Source organism: Canis aureus, chromosome 24 (assembly GCF_053574225.1).
Source record: "Canis aureus isolate CA01 chromosome 24, VMU_Caureus_v.1.0, whole genome shotgun sequence".
Classification (NCBI taxonomy): domain Eukaryota; kingdom Metazoa; phylum Chordata; class Mammalia; order Carnivora; family Canidae; genus Canis; species Canis aureus.
In genome coordinates this window covers 39,301,879-39,316,349 of record NC_135634.1, presented here as the reverse complement: position 1 = coordinate 39,316,349, position 14,471 = coordinate 39,301,879, and the positions used below count along the sequence as shown (strand labels likewise).

Sequence of the window (14,471 nt, the reverse complement as noted above, 5' to 3'; positions counted from 1 at the left end):
TGAAGCATCCGACTCTTGGTTTCGGCTCAGGTCATGCTCTCAGGGTTGTGAGATCGAGCCCCAAGTCGGGTGTCCAGCCCATTGTGGGGTTGGCTTGAGATTCTCTCTCCCTCTCCCTGTCCTCTTTCTCCCCATGCTTGTGCTAGATATAAATACATAAATACATAAAATCTTTAAGACATAAAATTGAAGTCTATAAGAAAAGAATATATATCTTGATCTCTTCAAGTGTGTAGACCTTTTGTTAATTAGGCTGTTCAAAACTACATCTTCATTGACTTTTTGTCTATATGTTACAAAATAGCACACACACACACACTAACCATCACATATTTCAACTTGATTTTCCAGTTATCCTCACTCTCAATTATGCTTCTGGCCATTATTGGAAGCTGAAGTTTGTGCTGTGACACTTTCTTTATAAGTGTATGCTATTCTCTTTTTCTTTCAAACTTATTCATCCTATCAAATTCCTACTAAATCTTCAAGACCTTCCTTTAGAGTGACTTCCTAGACTGCTTTCCTGACTGCCTAGCATAAATAGTGACTTTCTCTATGTGGATTATTATATGCTCTTGTATTATTTATCTCAAGGGCAGAACTTTGTTATAGCAAACACCAAGAATGTTTAATTTAAATAATATGTACTAAACAAATATCGGTGGCATCAATGGATGATAAAATTTATTTTGCAGAATTATAATGGAAGATGAGACATTTGGCCTCTCTCATCCCTGAATCCTTTCTCCTCTTAATGTTGATCTCAGATTTTTCTGTCGTTTCTGCCACTTGCATTTCTCCTACTTAAGTACAGAATTATATATCATTTCTAGCTTGGGAAACTAATAGAAGTTTCTACTTTCCACTCAGGTTAGTAATAAAAGCCCACGTGAAGAGAGGGGCCACAGGGCAAAGTATGAGGGCACGTCAGCAGATATGTGACGCTGTCTCAGATGTTCCAGCTTCCACCAAGCTCGTAGCTGAACACAGCCACATGAGTGTTCCTAGCCAACCACGTGAAGGCAGAAGATTCCAACCAACTCCAGAATCATGATAAATAATAAATCATTGTGTTTTCAGCACACAGCTGTAGCAATTGATATGGGAAATACCACTACGTCACTCTGAATGTTTGAAGCTGAAAGAAATATCATTAAAAATGTAGTTTTGCAAAAGCATTGGGAAAACAAAATGAGCCCCAACCCAAGAGCCCCTCTTGGGCTATCAAGCCCAAGGATATGGACCTACCTCAAAATTGTGATCCAGATGCCAGGAAGCTTTGGAGGCTGCTACCACAGTTGCTACCACAACTGCCTTATAAACCTCAAAGCTGGTGACTGGCCCTGGATCCTTGAGCCTGGCCTCCCTGGCTGCCTCCACGCACACACATCCCTACCATCTTGCTTTCCGGCCACCACTAGAGCTGGAAGGAGGCCAGCAATGTGACTACCACCTCCAAATCTTACACCAGTGCTTCTAACCTTGCATCATCTCCAGGATCCTGAATTCAAGAGAATTTTAAAAATATAAGTTTTAGCTTTTCAATCTCAGAGGCTAGCAGAGAAGTATAACAGATGATGGGAGAAGTCTAGTATCTCTGGCCAAAGTCCCCTCACTCTGAATTTAATCAACATGACACATAAGAATGACACAGAATGGAAAGTCCGACAAATATGATTTCCTATCCTGGCTCTGCTGTATCGCAGGGGTCTGTCCTTGATCAAACTACTTAACCTGTCTGATTCTCAGTGTCCCCATCTGTAAAAATGGGAATATTCCCACCTGACTCAGAGGATTTTGAGAACTCACGGTGGCTTTCACAGAGTTTTTGGTAAGATGTTTAGCACGTTGTAGGTACTCAATGATCAGTAACAGTTGTTAATGGAAAAAGAATTAGTGAACAGAAAAACTGCAAGATGCAGGGAGTATTTTGATCTTGCAGAAGGGACAGCTAGCTAGCATATTGTGAGGGGAGGAAAGATCTCCTGAAGAAGGTGATTTCTGGTTTGAATCTTAGAATATGAGCAGGGCCAGGCAAAAAAATGAAGGAAAAGGTAATTCTGGATATCAGTGTGTCTCCCTGATTCTGTGCTTCAGAGCCAAAATATATCAGAAAGGCAGAATTTGGGATAAAAAAGAAGAAATATCTTTATTGCTTTGCTGGGCCAAAGAGGCTATAGCAGACCATGGCGTTCAAAGACTACAAACCTCCCCAGAGGAAAGGGCTAGGGTGGGAGGGTGCTTATAGCTATGGAAATACAGGATCTAGCCTGTTTTGACAGAAATTATATTTATACCAACCTCCTTCATCATGTCTTTAGGGTGGTACCTAAAGCTAAAAAAGGAGAAGGGGAAAAAAAGATGAAAGTTACTTAGTTTAACATGGAGCCTAATGAAAGCATTAGTGCAGCATTTTGATTTTTGTTCAAGTTTATGCTTTTAGGTGGTTGTACCATGCATGACCCTATAGGAAGGACCAGGACTCCAGTGGTTCCATAAATCTAGAACACTTTTTAAGAATGGTATTTAATTTAATGTCATTAGTCTCTGACTTTTCTTTCTTTTGTCTCTCCTTCTACAAGATACATTGGAATGAAAATTGGACTAGCAGTGTATCTGGGTAGCATTCTTAGCTTTACTACCAAGTAGATTTCACTAACTAGATGATCTTAGATACAATGCTCAGTTTCTGGGCTTCCACTTCCCCTCTGTAAACAACACACTAACTACAAAAAACAAAAGCAAAAACAAACGTGACAGATCATTTCCATGACCATTTACAGCTTTGGCAGTATCTGAAATGGCTCAATCCACTTGTAGCCAAGCATAACCCAGCAGTCGTTACCAGATGATGTATTATCCATACATCAGGCACTCTACCCCTGCCCCAAATGGGAATCCAACAAGAGAATACATATCCAAAAGCTGAAATAAAGACTATTAAGTCTATTTACATACTAACCACTAGGTTTGGCCTTCACAGATCTACTTCAAACTGAACGACATTGGTTGGAGAAATCTGGGAACCAAGGGAAGCAGAAAAGAGTGGTAACGACCTGGTGCCTTTATGGAATATTTTATTGAGCTTTAAGAATCATCCTCATGTGTTTTCAAGTAGTTTCCATCTAAGCATTTCTTTAACAGAAGACAGGATATGTGGCAGGTGTTAGAAAGGCCTCTTGTTAATGTGAGCTTGGAGCTTTGTGCCTGTGATGATGCCAATTTTACCCTTTAAAAATATACAAAAAGTACTTTGATCATATTAGGATTTTTAGACTAGTTGCATAATAACTCTCCTATTGCTTCTAACATTTCTATAAAAACAGTGATTTTACTTCTTTTTGTCCCTCTAGCAAATAAACAAATAAAGAGAGAGGGGACAATATTCATTATTATCTTAGAACAGAAACACATTTTAAAGCCTACACATGAGAAATTGCTAGACAATAAAGCTATGAAAAATCCTACTCTAGTCATAATAATGAATTCTTTTTTTTTTCAATATTAAGAATTTCTAATGATCATGCTGGGAAGAACAAAAGCCCACTAGCTTTCTTTGAATAGGCATCCGGAAGACTAGTCAATCTGCCATTTTTGTTTTGGGCTTTGGAAATGCGTGCAGTTTGTATTGCTTGCTTTCCTTGCTCTGCCTCACCTCTTTTCAAACACGGAGCTCAGTGAGATGCTATTATATTGCTATTTCACTTCTTTTTATGGCAACAAGAGCAGAGGTGAACAGAGAATATGCACAGGAAATGGTTAGCATGGGTGCAAGCTCACACCAAACCACAGTCCTGAGAAAGAGCTGGAACTACAAAGATAGATTTTCTTAAAAGAAAAAGTTCCTGAAAATAAAATAGTTTCTTTTTATCAATTAGATCTGCCAACAACAATTTTCTCCAGTTATCTTCTGTCCACTTAATCAAAATATGGAATTAATGCTTTGAAAAACTATACGTATAGATTTGAGTTTTAATATGCTTCTTCTGAGGTTGCCTATTAGAAAAAAACATACTTTCTATCTCTTTTTGGAAAATAAACAATCACTTGATATTTGTTAAATGTATATCTGGTGTAACATTCTCTTAACTTGATAAAGAAAGTGGTAAGGAATGCCATGGCTTCTGATTACTGTTAGCAAGGTACAATAGTAAAAACAACAAATTATATAGACATACACATTTTACGAAGAGTTCTCCCCAATTATATAATTTCCTTAATGGCTTTTTAAAATTATACATTTTGCCATAATGAAATGAAGCTTTAAGTTTTTATGTGTTAAAATATCACTATTTTTTCTTCTCTAATATCTAGGATTCCTGTCCTAAGAGGGTATCACCCTATCACAGAAAAAACTAACAGTAAAACATAAGCAAACTAATAAAACCCCAAACCAGTTCCTTGAAGAGACTAATACACTAGATCATCCCCCTTGAGAGCCCAATTAAGGGGAAAAAAAAAAAAAGAGGAAGAAGTAAAAAAAAAAAAAAAACACCTCAGATTAAGAATAAGAAAAACTTAAGATAAAAAGGAACAAATTAAATGTCAGTCAGAAGAAACAAAATCTGTGGGACCACTGTGTCTCTTTAACTGAAGCCACTACCAAACAGGGGGAGGGGATCAGTTTTAAATGAGTTTTAAATGAAAGATTTAAGAAATATAACCGAAACAATGTGTCTTCAATAAGTCACTTCTGGATTGACCCAATCAGCTCTAAATAAAAGGTATTTGTGAAACAGTTGTAGAAATTTGAATGATCTGGGCAATAGAAGTTATTAAAAGATTTTGGTTAATTAGGTTCAGTATATTAAATGAGAATGCCCTTACTTCTTAGAGATAAATACTGAATTATTTAGAGTTGAAGGGTCGAGACTTCTCAAATTTTAAAGAGGTTAGATATAGCTAGGTGCTATGTGTCCACTCTCTGTATTCTTTTTGTTAGTTTTAAGGCATGTTTAAAAACTTTTTATAATATAATTAAAAAGAATACACACTAGGGAAAAATATATAAAGTGATGCTAACCGTAATTCTAAGGCAAACGTTTCTAAAACCTGGGGAAAATGGGGCAAATGTTTCTAAAACCTGAGGAAAATATTCTTAGTAAAATATAAATTATGAAGAATTAAAAGAAGATGTATGAATCTTGAGTAGGCCAAAAATGATAAAAGGGATTTGAAAGTGATTATAGATCTCCCATTAAAAAATTCTCCAGGCCCAGATGGTTCCACAGCTGGATTCTATTTCAACCTTTGGAGAACAAATGATCCCAATGTCATTTTAATTATTAAAGGCCATGGAAATGGACAGAAATTGCTCCATTCCACTTAGGAAGCTAGCAAAATCTTCCCAGCAACATGTACATTCCAAAAAAAAGAAAAAGTGGCCAATCTCACTCACGCATATAGATACAAAATTTTCAATGAAATGTTAGAAAACAGACTTGTGTGTTGCTCTCTTTAAAACATAAAAGAAATAATCACGTTATAGTTTTATTATGTGTCCAGGTGTATTTTTGTGAGAATAGTGGATGTCTGGAGTCATCAATACCTCAGAGAAGAGGAGGAGAAAATGGAAATGCCTAGAAGAGTAAAGTAGGTACAGGGTTTAATTATGCACGTAAGAAGCTGAACAGTTCTCATTCTATATTTACTAATCGTTTTCTTCTTCCTCAAATCAAGCCAAAATCTGCCTCCAAATAATTTTTACAGATGGAGAAATAAAGGTCCCAGGACACTAATTCCCTAAGGCTAGACTACAAACTAAAGCCAAAGCAGGATAGAGAATCCAGAGACTGGTTTCCGGTTCAAACTTCTTTTCTTTCAACTGCCTGCCTCTTTGGCATATGTGCCCCTCTCCCAAGATTCCAGTGGATTAACAGTGCTAGAATGCCCTACTGCATGTGGACTGTGGGCAAAATACACAGCCCAGCAGAGAGCTTCACATTCACATTCAAATCATTACCTTCAGTGTAATTTCCTTCCAAGGAGTGATCTGTCTCATAAACACAGTGACAAATCCATGTCAAATTCAATACCTTCACCCATTAACAACATGGAGACACTCAGCTTTGCCAAATGGCTCTGGCAAGGAGTAATGGATCCCCATGTACATTACACCTTTCAAACCATATTTTTCTTGTTGCTTTATAATATTCCCTTGGCAAGGTGAAAAAAAATTATAACTTATGAAGTAGTATTCAACCAAGAAGCCACTGGATGTAAATTCAGTTGTTTAACTTTTTCTTAGAATTAAAGAAGAAAGAGATGTTTACAGCAAAGCATCTTTCTCATATTTTTGTTTATAATTCTGATACTTCATTTACTTATTGCTGAGTAAGACAAGTTGTATCCTTTTAATAGCCAAATTAAATTATTTTAATCTACCCACCCCAATTATAGTAACTAGAGTGTCAGTGCAAGTTATCTGCTTCTTTGGACTTCTTTTCCTATTATTAAAAAATAAGATAGGGCACCTGGGTGGTTAGTTGGTTAAGTGTCTCCTGTCAGCTCAGGTCATGATCTTGGGGTCCTGGGATCAAGCCCAGCATCGGGCTCCCTGCTCAGTAGGGAGTCTGTTTCTCCCTCCTCCAGCTTGTGCTCCCTCTCTCTTTCTCAACTAAATAAATAAAATCTTTTTAAAAATCAAAAAAAAAAATGATAAAGTAGGATAAATACACTTTTCCCTCAACAGGGAATCATAATGGAAGGCTTGATACCTTATCAGAAAATCATTTTACCCTGGGCATTTATATTCTCATACCTTGGTCCTTTTATTAATAGCAAAATACTCCTCCTTCTAATTTCCATGTTATTCTATTCTTTCTTAACTTTATCTCTGTACAGTGGGAGCAATATTACCTACACATATCTACCTTTTAGGATGAATGATTTGAGAATCAAATGATAAATTGAGTGTACTTTGTAAATTGTGTAAGTTAGACAAATTTGAAATAGTCAAGCCTCTGGACATTCTGATGTCCAGGCTGATGGCCAGGGTCCACTGGACTTGGTACCACTTAGGAAAGGAGGCTTGATGCCATGAAGTTTGTGCAAGGGATATTTGTTTCTACAATCAGTTAGTACCAAGACTTAAACTGACACCTAGGTCTTCAGACTCCTAAACTAATCATTAAATTTTCATACCTTTACATTACTAGGCATTTTGGAAAAGACAGTAGAGTTTTCATATTCCTACTTATTTGGTTATGAAAATTTTCCTTTCCTTACTCACAATACCAGTGCAATCAGCCTTAGGAAAGGCAGGAAAAGGATGACAGATGAGAGCAATGGACAATTTCATTTTTTTCAGTTATATAGAGCTTTGAACTGTACCAGGGCAGGTAATTAATGCTTACTGCCTCTTAAGAAAACCACTAATGTGTGTGAATAAGGAGAAAGAGTGTTCGAGCTTAAAAAGAAGAGAGGGAAAGAAGGGAAGGAAGGAGGGAGGGAGGGAGGAAGGAGAGAGAAGTAAGGGAGGAAGGGGGGGGAAGATAATTCCATGTTATTGTGGTCATTTTTTTCAATATTAGAGACATAAGAATATAAAATATAAAATGCAAACACAGGTCCTTTCTGATAAGTTCCATCTCCAAAATCTTAGCCCCGACCCACTGAAGTTTTATAAGTCAGTTTCTCTATTTCAAATTAAGCCATTTAGAGGTACAGATCATGCACGTAGCTCTAGGCTCCCATGGTTTAGGGTGAGATCCTGTCCATAGCTGATATTCCATAAATATCTGTTGGCAGGGTTATTTCCTTCTGATTGAATGGCTTGGTCCATGTAAACCCTAATAAAGAGGAGAATGAGAACTTGATAAAACTTGATTACAGGCTACACATTCTAAATGCTAGGAAATATAGAATGTAAAAGCTTAAATTTCAAGTCATGGAGCAAAATTTGCTACCACTGAATCCTAAAATGCCTCCTTTGTGGACTTTGGGAGCTTCCTTAGTGATCCATCTAGAATTATAGACAATGAGGCACAAGATCAGAAGCCTGAACAATCCCATTTTACAGTATCCTAAAATGCAGGGCACCTGGGTGGCTCGGTCAGTGAAGCACCAGACTCTTGATTATAGCTCAGGTCACAATCTCAGGGTCCTGAGATTGAACCCCACGTCAGGCTCCAGGCTCAGCGGAGAGTGTGCTTAAGGATTCTTTCTCTCTCTCCCCTTCACTCTGTCTGCCTCCCCTCTCAAATAAATAAATAAACCTTAAAAACAAAGAAAACAGTATATTAAAATACAAATAAAATATTATGAAATTATGTTCCAAGCTGTAGCACACTACATTACTATTGGATGTTATTATTGGACATTATTGCATAGTAATGGATTAATATTATAATATTCAGATATTATTATTGTTGTTCATGAAATTCCAGAGTCATTGAGTTGGGTGAAGGCATTGTCTTCAGAACACCTGGATGTCCACGGTCTTGCCTGTACAAAGGCATCCTGCTCACTGCAAAGGTTCTTATGAGTATCAAATGTACTCATGTCTGATTAAATGTATTAAATAGGTGTATCAAATCGTCACAGGAAAGATTTAAGAATTCATGACTGCTGTACAACTTTAGTAACAATAACGTTCACTGAAGTCTCCGTGCTAAGTACTTTTTAATAATGTTGATTTGACTTACGTAAGCCTTGCCACACAGGTGCCCATTGTTCTCCCTACTTTTCACCTAGGGAAACTGGGCTTTAGAGCATTTCTGTAACTTGCTGAAGGAAGAAGTAAAATTGGGATTTGAATCCAGGCAAGTGGAGTCCAGAGCATGTGCTTATAACCACTATTCTCAATATTAGACACCACTGAAGATTCACTTGCCTTATTAATGAACCGTTCTCTGAGAAACAGGAATCAGGGTGGGTATGTTTCTGTATTGGTACCTCTTAAAATGAAACCGTGCAGGTACAGAAGGCAGAGTGCAGCCAAGGGTGTTGAAACAAATTGGGGGTGGGAAAGATGAAGAAACCTAATAGGCTTCAAAACATTTTTTTTCTTTAGTTCTGAATTTTTATTGAATCTGTAGCTATGACCCTTTTCTCACACTTAATTTCTTTAGGACGTATTTTTTTGTTTGTTAATAGGCTTTTGTATGCATGATACAAAATTCAATAAGCACACAGGGTGTATAGCATAATACAGGGTGCATAATATGCTGTAATAAATGTACACACTTCTGTTAGCTGTCAAGTTCCCTTTCCCAGAAGCTAAAACTGTAATCTGTTACTTGTGCAACCTCCACCACAATTAATTTTGGAACATTTTCATTACCCTCAAAAGAAACCTCGTCCCCATCAGCCATCACTCTACTTTTCTCCAAGCCATTGTGGCCCTAGGCAACCATGAATCTACTTTTCTGTTTCTAGATTTCCCTATTCTGGACGTTTCGTAAAAAAGCTATCATAAATATGTGGTCTTTTGTGGCTAGCTTCTTTCACTCAACCAAGTATTTTCGAGGTTCATCCACGCTGTACCACCTAGCAATACTTCATTTTTTTGATGTCAAAAAATATCCATTGTATGGGCGTACCACATTTTGTTTATCCCTTTATCAGTTGATGGTTATCTGGGTTGTCTCTACTTTTTAGCTGTCGGGAAGAGTAGTGCTGTGAACATTGTGTGCAACTCTTTGCGTGAATAGATATTTTCATTTCTCTGGGAGTGGAATTGCTGTGTCATGTGGTGACTCCATGTTTAACATTTTGAGGAACTGCCAAACTGTTTTCCAAAGCAGCTGCTTTTGGAAAGGTACTTTACATACCTACTACTGATGTACCAGAGTTCCAATTTCTCCACAACTCCCACACTTTTTTTTCCCCATATTTTTCATTATGGCCATCTTAGTGGGTGTGGCATCTCACTGTGACTTAGATTTTCATTTCCCTAATGACTAATGATATTGAGCACTGGCCATTTGCATATTTTCTTTGCAGAAATGTATGTTCACATCCTTTGCCCATCCTCTCATTAGGCTATTTGTCTTTTCCTTGTTGTGTTACATTGTTTTTTTTTTTTTTAAGACCTTATTTTTTAGAGCAGTTTTAAATTCCTGACAAAATAAAGAAGATACAGAGATTTCCCTACCCTACCACTCCATATCCATATTCTTTCCCATTATCAACATTCCCCAACAGACTGGTAGGTACATTGTTATAATTGATAAACCTACATTGTCACATAAAAATCACCTCAAATCTATAGTCTACATTAGCATCTTCATGGCATTTTTATAGATTTGCCTTTATAAAACATACTAGCTGAATCTCTCCAGGGACCTGAGAGATGAGTGACCAGCAGAAAGCCAGAGAGTCCCAAATGAGCAGACCTGAAGTCCTGACTCTGCAGCAAAGAATGTCTGTGTCTATGCTGCGGCCAGGGGGAGACTTTCAGCTCTCTCCTTGGCATCCAGAAGAGAGCATAAGCAAAACCTACAGGACTGTCAAGAGCTGAGGAATGTCCCAGTGAGCATTGTTATTGAAACGTCCATGGTCTCATTCATTTGGGGAATATAAATAATAGTGAAGGGGAATAGAAGGGAAGGGAGAAGAAATGGGTAGGAAATATCAGAAAGGGAGACAGAACATGAAGACTCCTAACTCTGGGAAATGAACTAGGGGTGGTGGAAGGGGAGGAGGGCGGGGGGGTGGGGGTGACTGGGGGGCGGGCACTGAGGGGGGCAATTGACAGGATGATCACTGGGTGTTATTCTGTATGTTGGCAAATTGAACACCAATAAAAAATAAATTTATTATTTAAAAAAAATAAACGTCCTGAGTCTAGAGGCCACTTACAGCCGCCTTCCTTCTAGTGTGACCCATGGAATGTACTCAAACAGGGTATAGATAGAGCAAATCCGCACTTGTTCATCAACTTTATCAAATCTTACATCCATGCTCTGGGGGACCCCCTGAAGCAGCAGGAAGTAAAGTCCATAGTGATAAAGCACAGGTGATTTTCTCTTGCTTAATATGGTTGTGGTTGAAGAATGGGTTGTATGGGTTACTCGGTATTTTGGATCAGTTCAGCGAGTTGCCATACCTAGAACACATCATGGGGTATTTTTGATGACTATGGCCTTCCTTTCCAGCCCACTTTTCTCTCCTCCTTTGTTTTTCTAGGCCTCAAGCACTCTGAGCTCTTTGACTTCACCAGCCCACTTAGGGCCTCAGGGAAGTCATCCAGAAACCAATATTTATTGAGTGTCTACTACGTGCCAGGCGGTGCTCTGAAATCAGGGACAAAGACTAGACATCTCTACTTGGAAACTTCAAGCTTATTTAAAAATGCTTCACACATTAGCTGCCTAGAGAGAAGGTGCATTCAAAGGGATCAACACAGATCACACTTGTTACAGGAGGGCATGGTTAGGAGGAGTTATTCCCACAAAGATCTTCATTTGCCACCACAGAGGCAACCACCTACTTTGCTTACCCTTAAAGCCGAGTGGTTCCCATATTGCCTAGCAATGTGAAAGCGTATAATGTAAGACCAGTACTTTGTTATGATGGGTGCCTTGGAACCAACCGATATTTCAGATGGCTCCTCCCAAATCTTACAAAGCCTCTGCCCATCTTGATTTCTAGAATGTACTGAAATGATGCCCAATCCGTACCTCTGATTAGCTGAGTCCCAGATAGCAGAGAGCTGACTCAAGCACATTTATCAGCTGCTCAAGAAGTTTTTATACCCAAGTGCAAGTGCAACCCTGTGTTAAAACTAGATATTAGCTTCGGAAAAAATGTCATGGATCCATCAAAAGCAGTTAAGAAAAACCTAGAATTCTTAGGAGTGGTTGTCCTGGATCTCTCCAAACTAGCGTCCCAGGACTGCTCCTCTTCCCAGCCAGCCCCACACGGAGTTGAAGAACCATCCTGGGCGTGACTCAAGAGAATTCTTAGTGGACTTTAATCAGCTGGCTGGAGTCGACGTGCAGACCGGAGGCATGTGTGGCAAGAGTAGGAGCAGAAAAACAACACAAGTGTAAGTCTTCCCCATAACTAACCTCCCTACCTGGTAAACCTATAAGTGAGTTCACACCCCTTCACTCTATCAAATACACCCCCCCCCCCCACCTCTCCCACCGCATCACCCTGGTGAATCATTCTCTAGCTTTCATGATCTGAAATGTCCTTGTTCACATACTCGAATTCGTTTGCTCAGCTTGGGAATTTGCGGCCTCCCACCCCTAACCCAAAAATCTATCAGCCCTGCATAGCCTTAAAGGCCTTACCAGGTAGGCCCGGGAAGTCCCCCCACCCCCTTATCCCGGGTTTGCAGGACAATGTGAATTGGTACACGGTGGGGTGGGCGCTTAATGAATACCAGGTGAAAGCACGCAGGACTTCGGAAGCCTGTTCCCCGGCCCCGAGGGCGCACTTCGGGCAAAAGACACTGCTGAAGGCTGGCTCTGGGGATGCAGCTGAGATCCCCGCCACCCGACCCCTACTTAGCCTCTGGTCCCCCCACCTCCCACCCCCAAGGATGCGAAGACCAACTGCGCTGCGCCCGCGCGCGTCGCCCGCCTGGGAAGGTGGGGCCCCGGGGCAGAGGCGGCCACGGCGCCGGCCCCGCGAGGAGCCTCCGGACGCGGGCGAGAGGCGTGGGCGGGCCCCGCCCGGAGCCCCGCGGCGGCCGCCCCGTGCCCTCCCCCGCGGCCTGCGGGGCCCCGGGGCGACGAGGCCAGCCCGGCCGGCCAGCTGGAGCCGCCCCCCGCGCCCCGGGGCCCCGCCGCCGCCGCCGCTCGCCGAGTTGGCTGCGCGCGCCCGGGGAGCGCAGAGTTTGCAAAGTCGTCGCGAAGCTTCGGCGCAGGGAAGGGGGTGGGGGAGTGGGGGTGCGAGAGCGAAACACCCGCCTCCTGCGAGTAGAGCGAGGAAGAGGGGGGAGAGGCTCCGAGTTCCGCTTCCTGAACGGCGGGTGGGTAGACGAGGTCGGCGCGGGGAAGGCCGGCGGGACGCGCGCTCCGGGCGCCGCAGGCGATGGCCGGAGAGCGGACCCGCAGGTTCACCCGGAGCCTGCTGAGACCCGGGCAGGCGGCCGAGCTCAGGCACAGCGCCGCGTCCGCCGCCGCCGTGGCCGTCAGCAGCCGGCAGCAGCAGCGGGTGAGTGCGGCGTCCTCCGCGCCCTCCCGCGCGCCCCGGCCGCCCCGGGGCCCCGAGCCAGGCATCCCACGCGCGCCCCCTCCCCGCACGCCCCCTCCCCGCGCGCCCCCTCCAGTGCCCCTCCCCGCGCGCCCCCTCCAGCGCCCCCTCCCCGCGCCCCCTCCCGCGCCCCCTCCCCGCGCCCCTTCCCGCACGCCCCATTCCCGAGCGCCTCTTACCCGTGCGCCCCCTCCAGCTCCCCCTCCCCGCGCCCCTTCCCGTGCGCCCCTCCAGCGCCCTCTCCCCGCGCGCCCCTCCAGCGCCCCCCCAGCGCCCTCTCCCCGCGCCCCTCCAGCGCCCTCTCCCCGCGCCCCCCTCCAGCGCCCCCTCCCCGCGCCCCCCTCCAGCGCCCCCTCCCCGCGCCCTCCTCCAGCGCCCCCTCCAGCGCCCTCTCCCCGCGCCCCCCTCCAGCGCCCTCTCCCCGCGCCCCCCTCCAGCGCCCCTTCCCCTGGCCCCTCCACAAGGCAGCGCCACCGACGCTTCCCGGCCAGGGGCGCGCCGGGGGGCCGGGGACTCGCAGAAGCGCAGCGTGGGAGAGGATGCGCGTGGGTTTGGGGGCTGCGGAGGCGGCGGGAGTGCCCGGCGAGTCCCACGGGCGCTAGGTTGTGGGGTGCCAGGGATGCGAGGGGCGGGGAGGCTACGGGAGGGAACCCCGCGGGCCACGGGTCTGCGCGTCTCCCTCCCCACCCGCGACCGGCGCGCGGCGAGCAGGGGCTGCGACCTGGGGGCCTCGGCCGCTGAAGCGGGGAGCCCCGCCCGCTGGGAGAGCAGTGTCCTTCGCACCACCCTCGGTCCACGCGGCCGAAAGCCGCAAACCACTCCATCCCGCTCGAGAAGGGGCCCGGGGAGCGGGCTGGAGGAAACGAGGGTCATTAAGCATCCCGTGGTTTCGGGTATTTTTCTAAGACGCTCACGGGGTTCTCCCGCCAAGATCGCTCTCCGGGGTTACTTCCTTGTTGAAGCGCCTTCTAAGTTCTGGGTGATTTCCGCGGGAAATCCCTGGGGCAGCAGCCAGCCATTCCGTCTGATGCCCAAATCCTATCCCTACCTCCCCAGATGCTCGGAAGTTCCAGTAGGTGTCACACTCCGGGGTGGAAGTGTCAGGAGAAGGGGGGGGGGGGGGAGGGGGCGGGGATCACCTCTGGTGGGAATGGGGAGCGAGTGGGAAGAGGGTTACCGTAAGACCTGCGCTCGCCCCCGCGCTCTTGGCCTGCCTTTGCTGGACCGGAATCCCACGCTGTGGGTTTCATTTTCCTTATTGCCAGGAAATATCATTAGGAATTAAACGGCTTCTTTTAAGAGTGTCAAAGAAAGTGTTCCTC

General features: G+C 43.9%; 1 protein-coding gene across 2 annotated transcripts in view; it reads left to right on the top strand.

The window, feature by feature from the left end:
- The first annotated feature begins 12,953 nt into the window (after positions 1–12,953).
- DOCK10 (dedicator of cytokinesis 10) overlaps positions 12,954–14,471 on the top strand; it is a 260,102-nt gene continuing 258,584 nt past the window's right edge. The window contains exon 1 of one of the 2 annotated variants that reach the window (XM_077868989.1): positions 12,954–13,110. In XM_077868989.1, coding sequence (XP_077725115.1) covers positions 12,988–13,110 — 123 coding nt within the window. In that variant the 5' untranslated portion in view covers positions 12,954–12,987. The remainder of the gene's footprint in view (positions 13,111–14,471) is intronic. The other variant, XM_077868996.1, reaches the window with a different exon arrangement.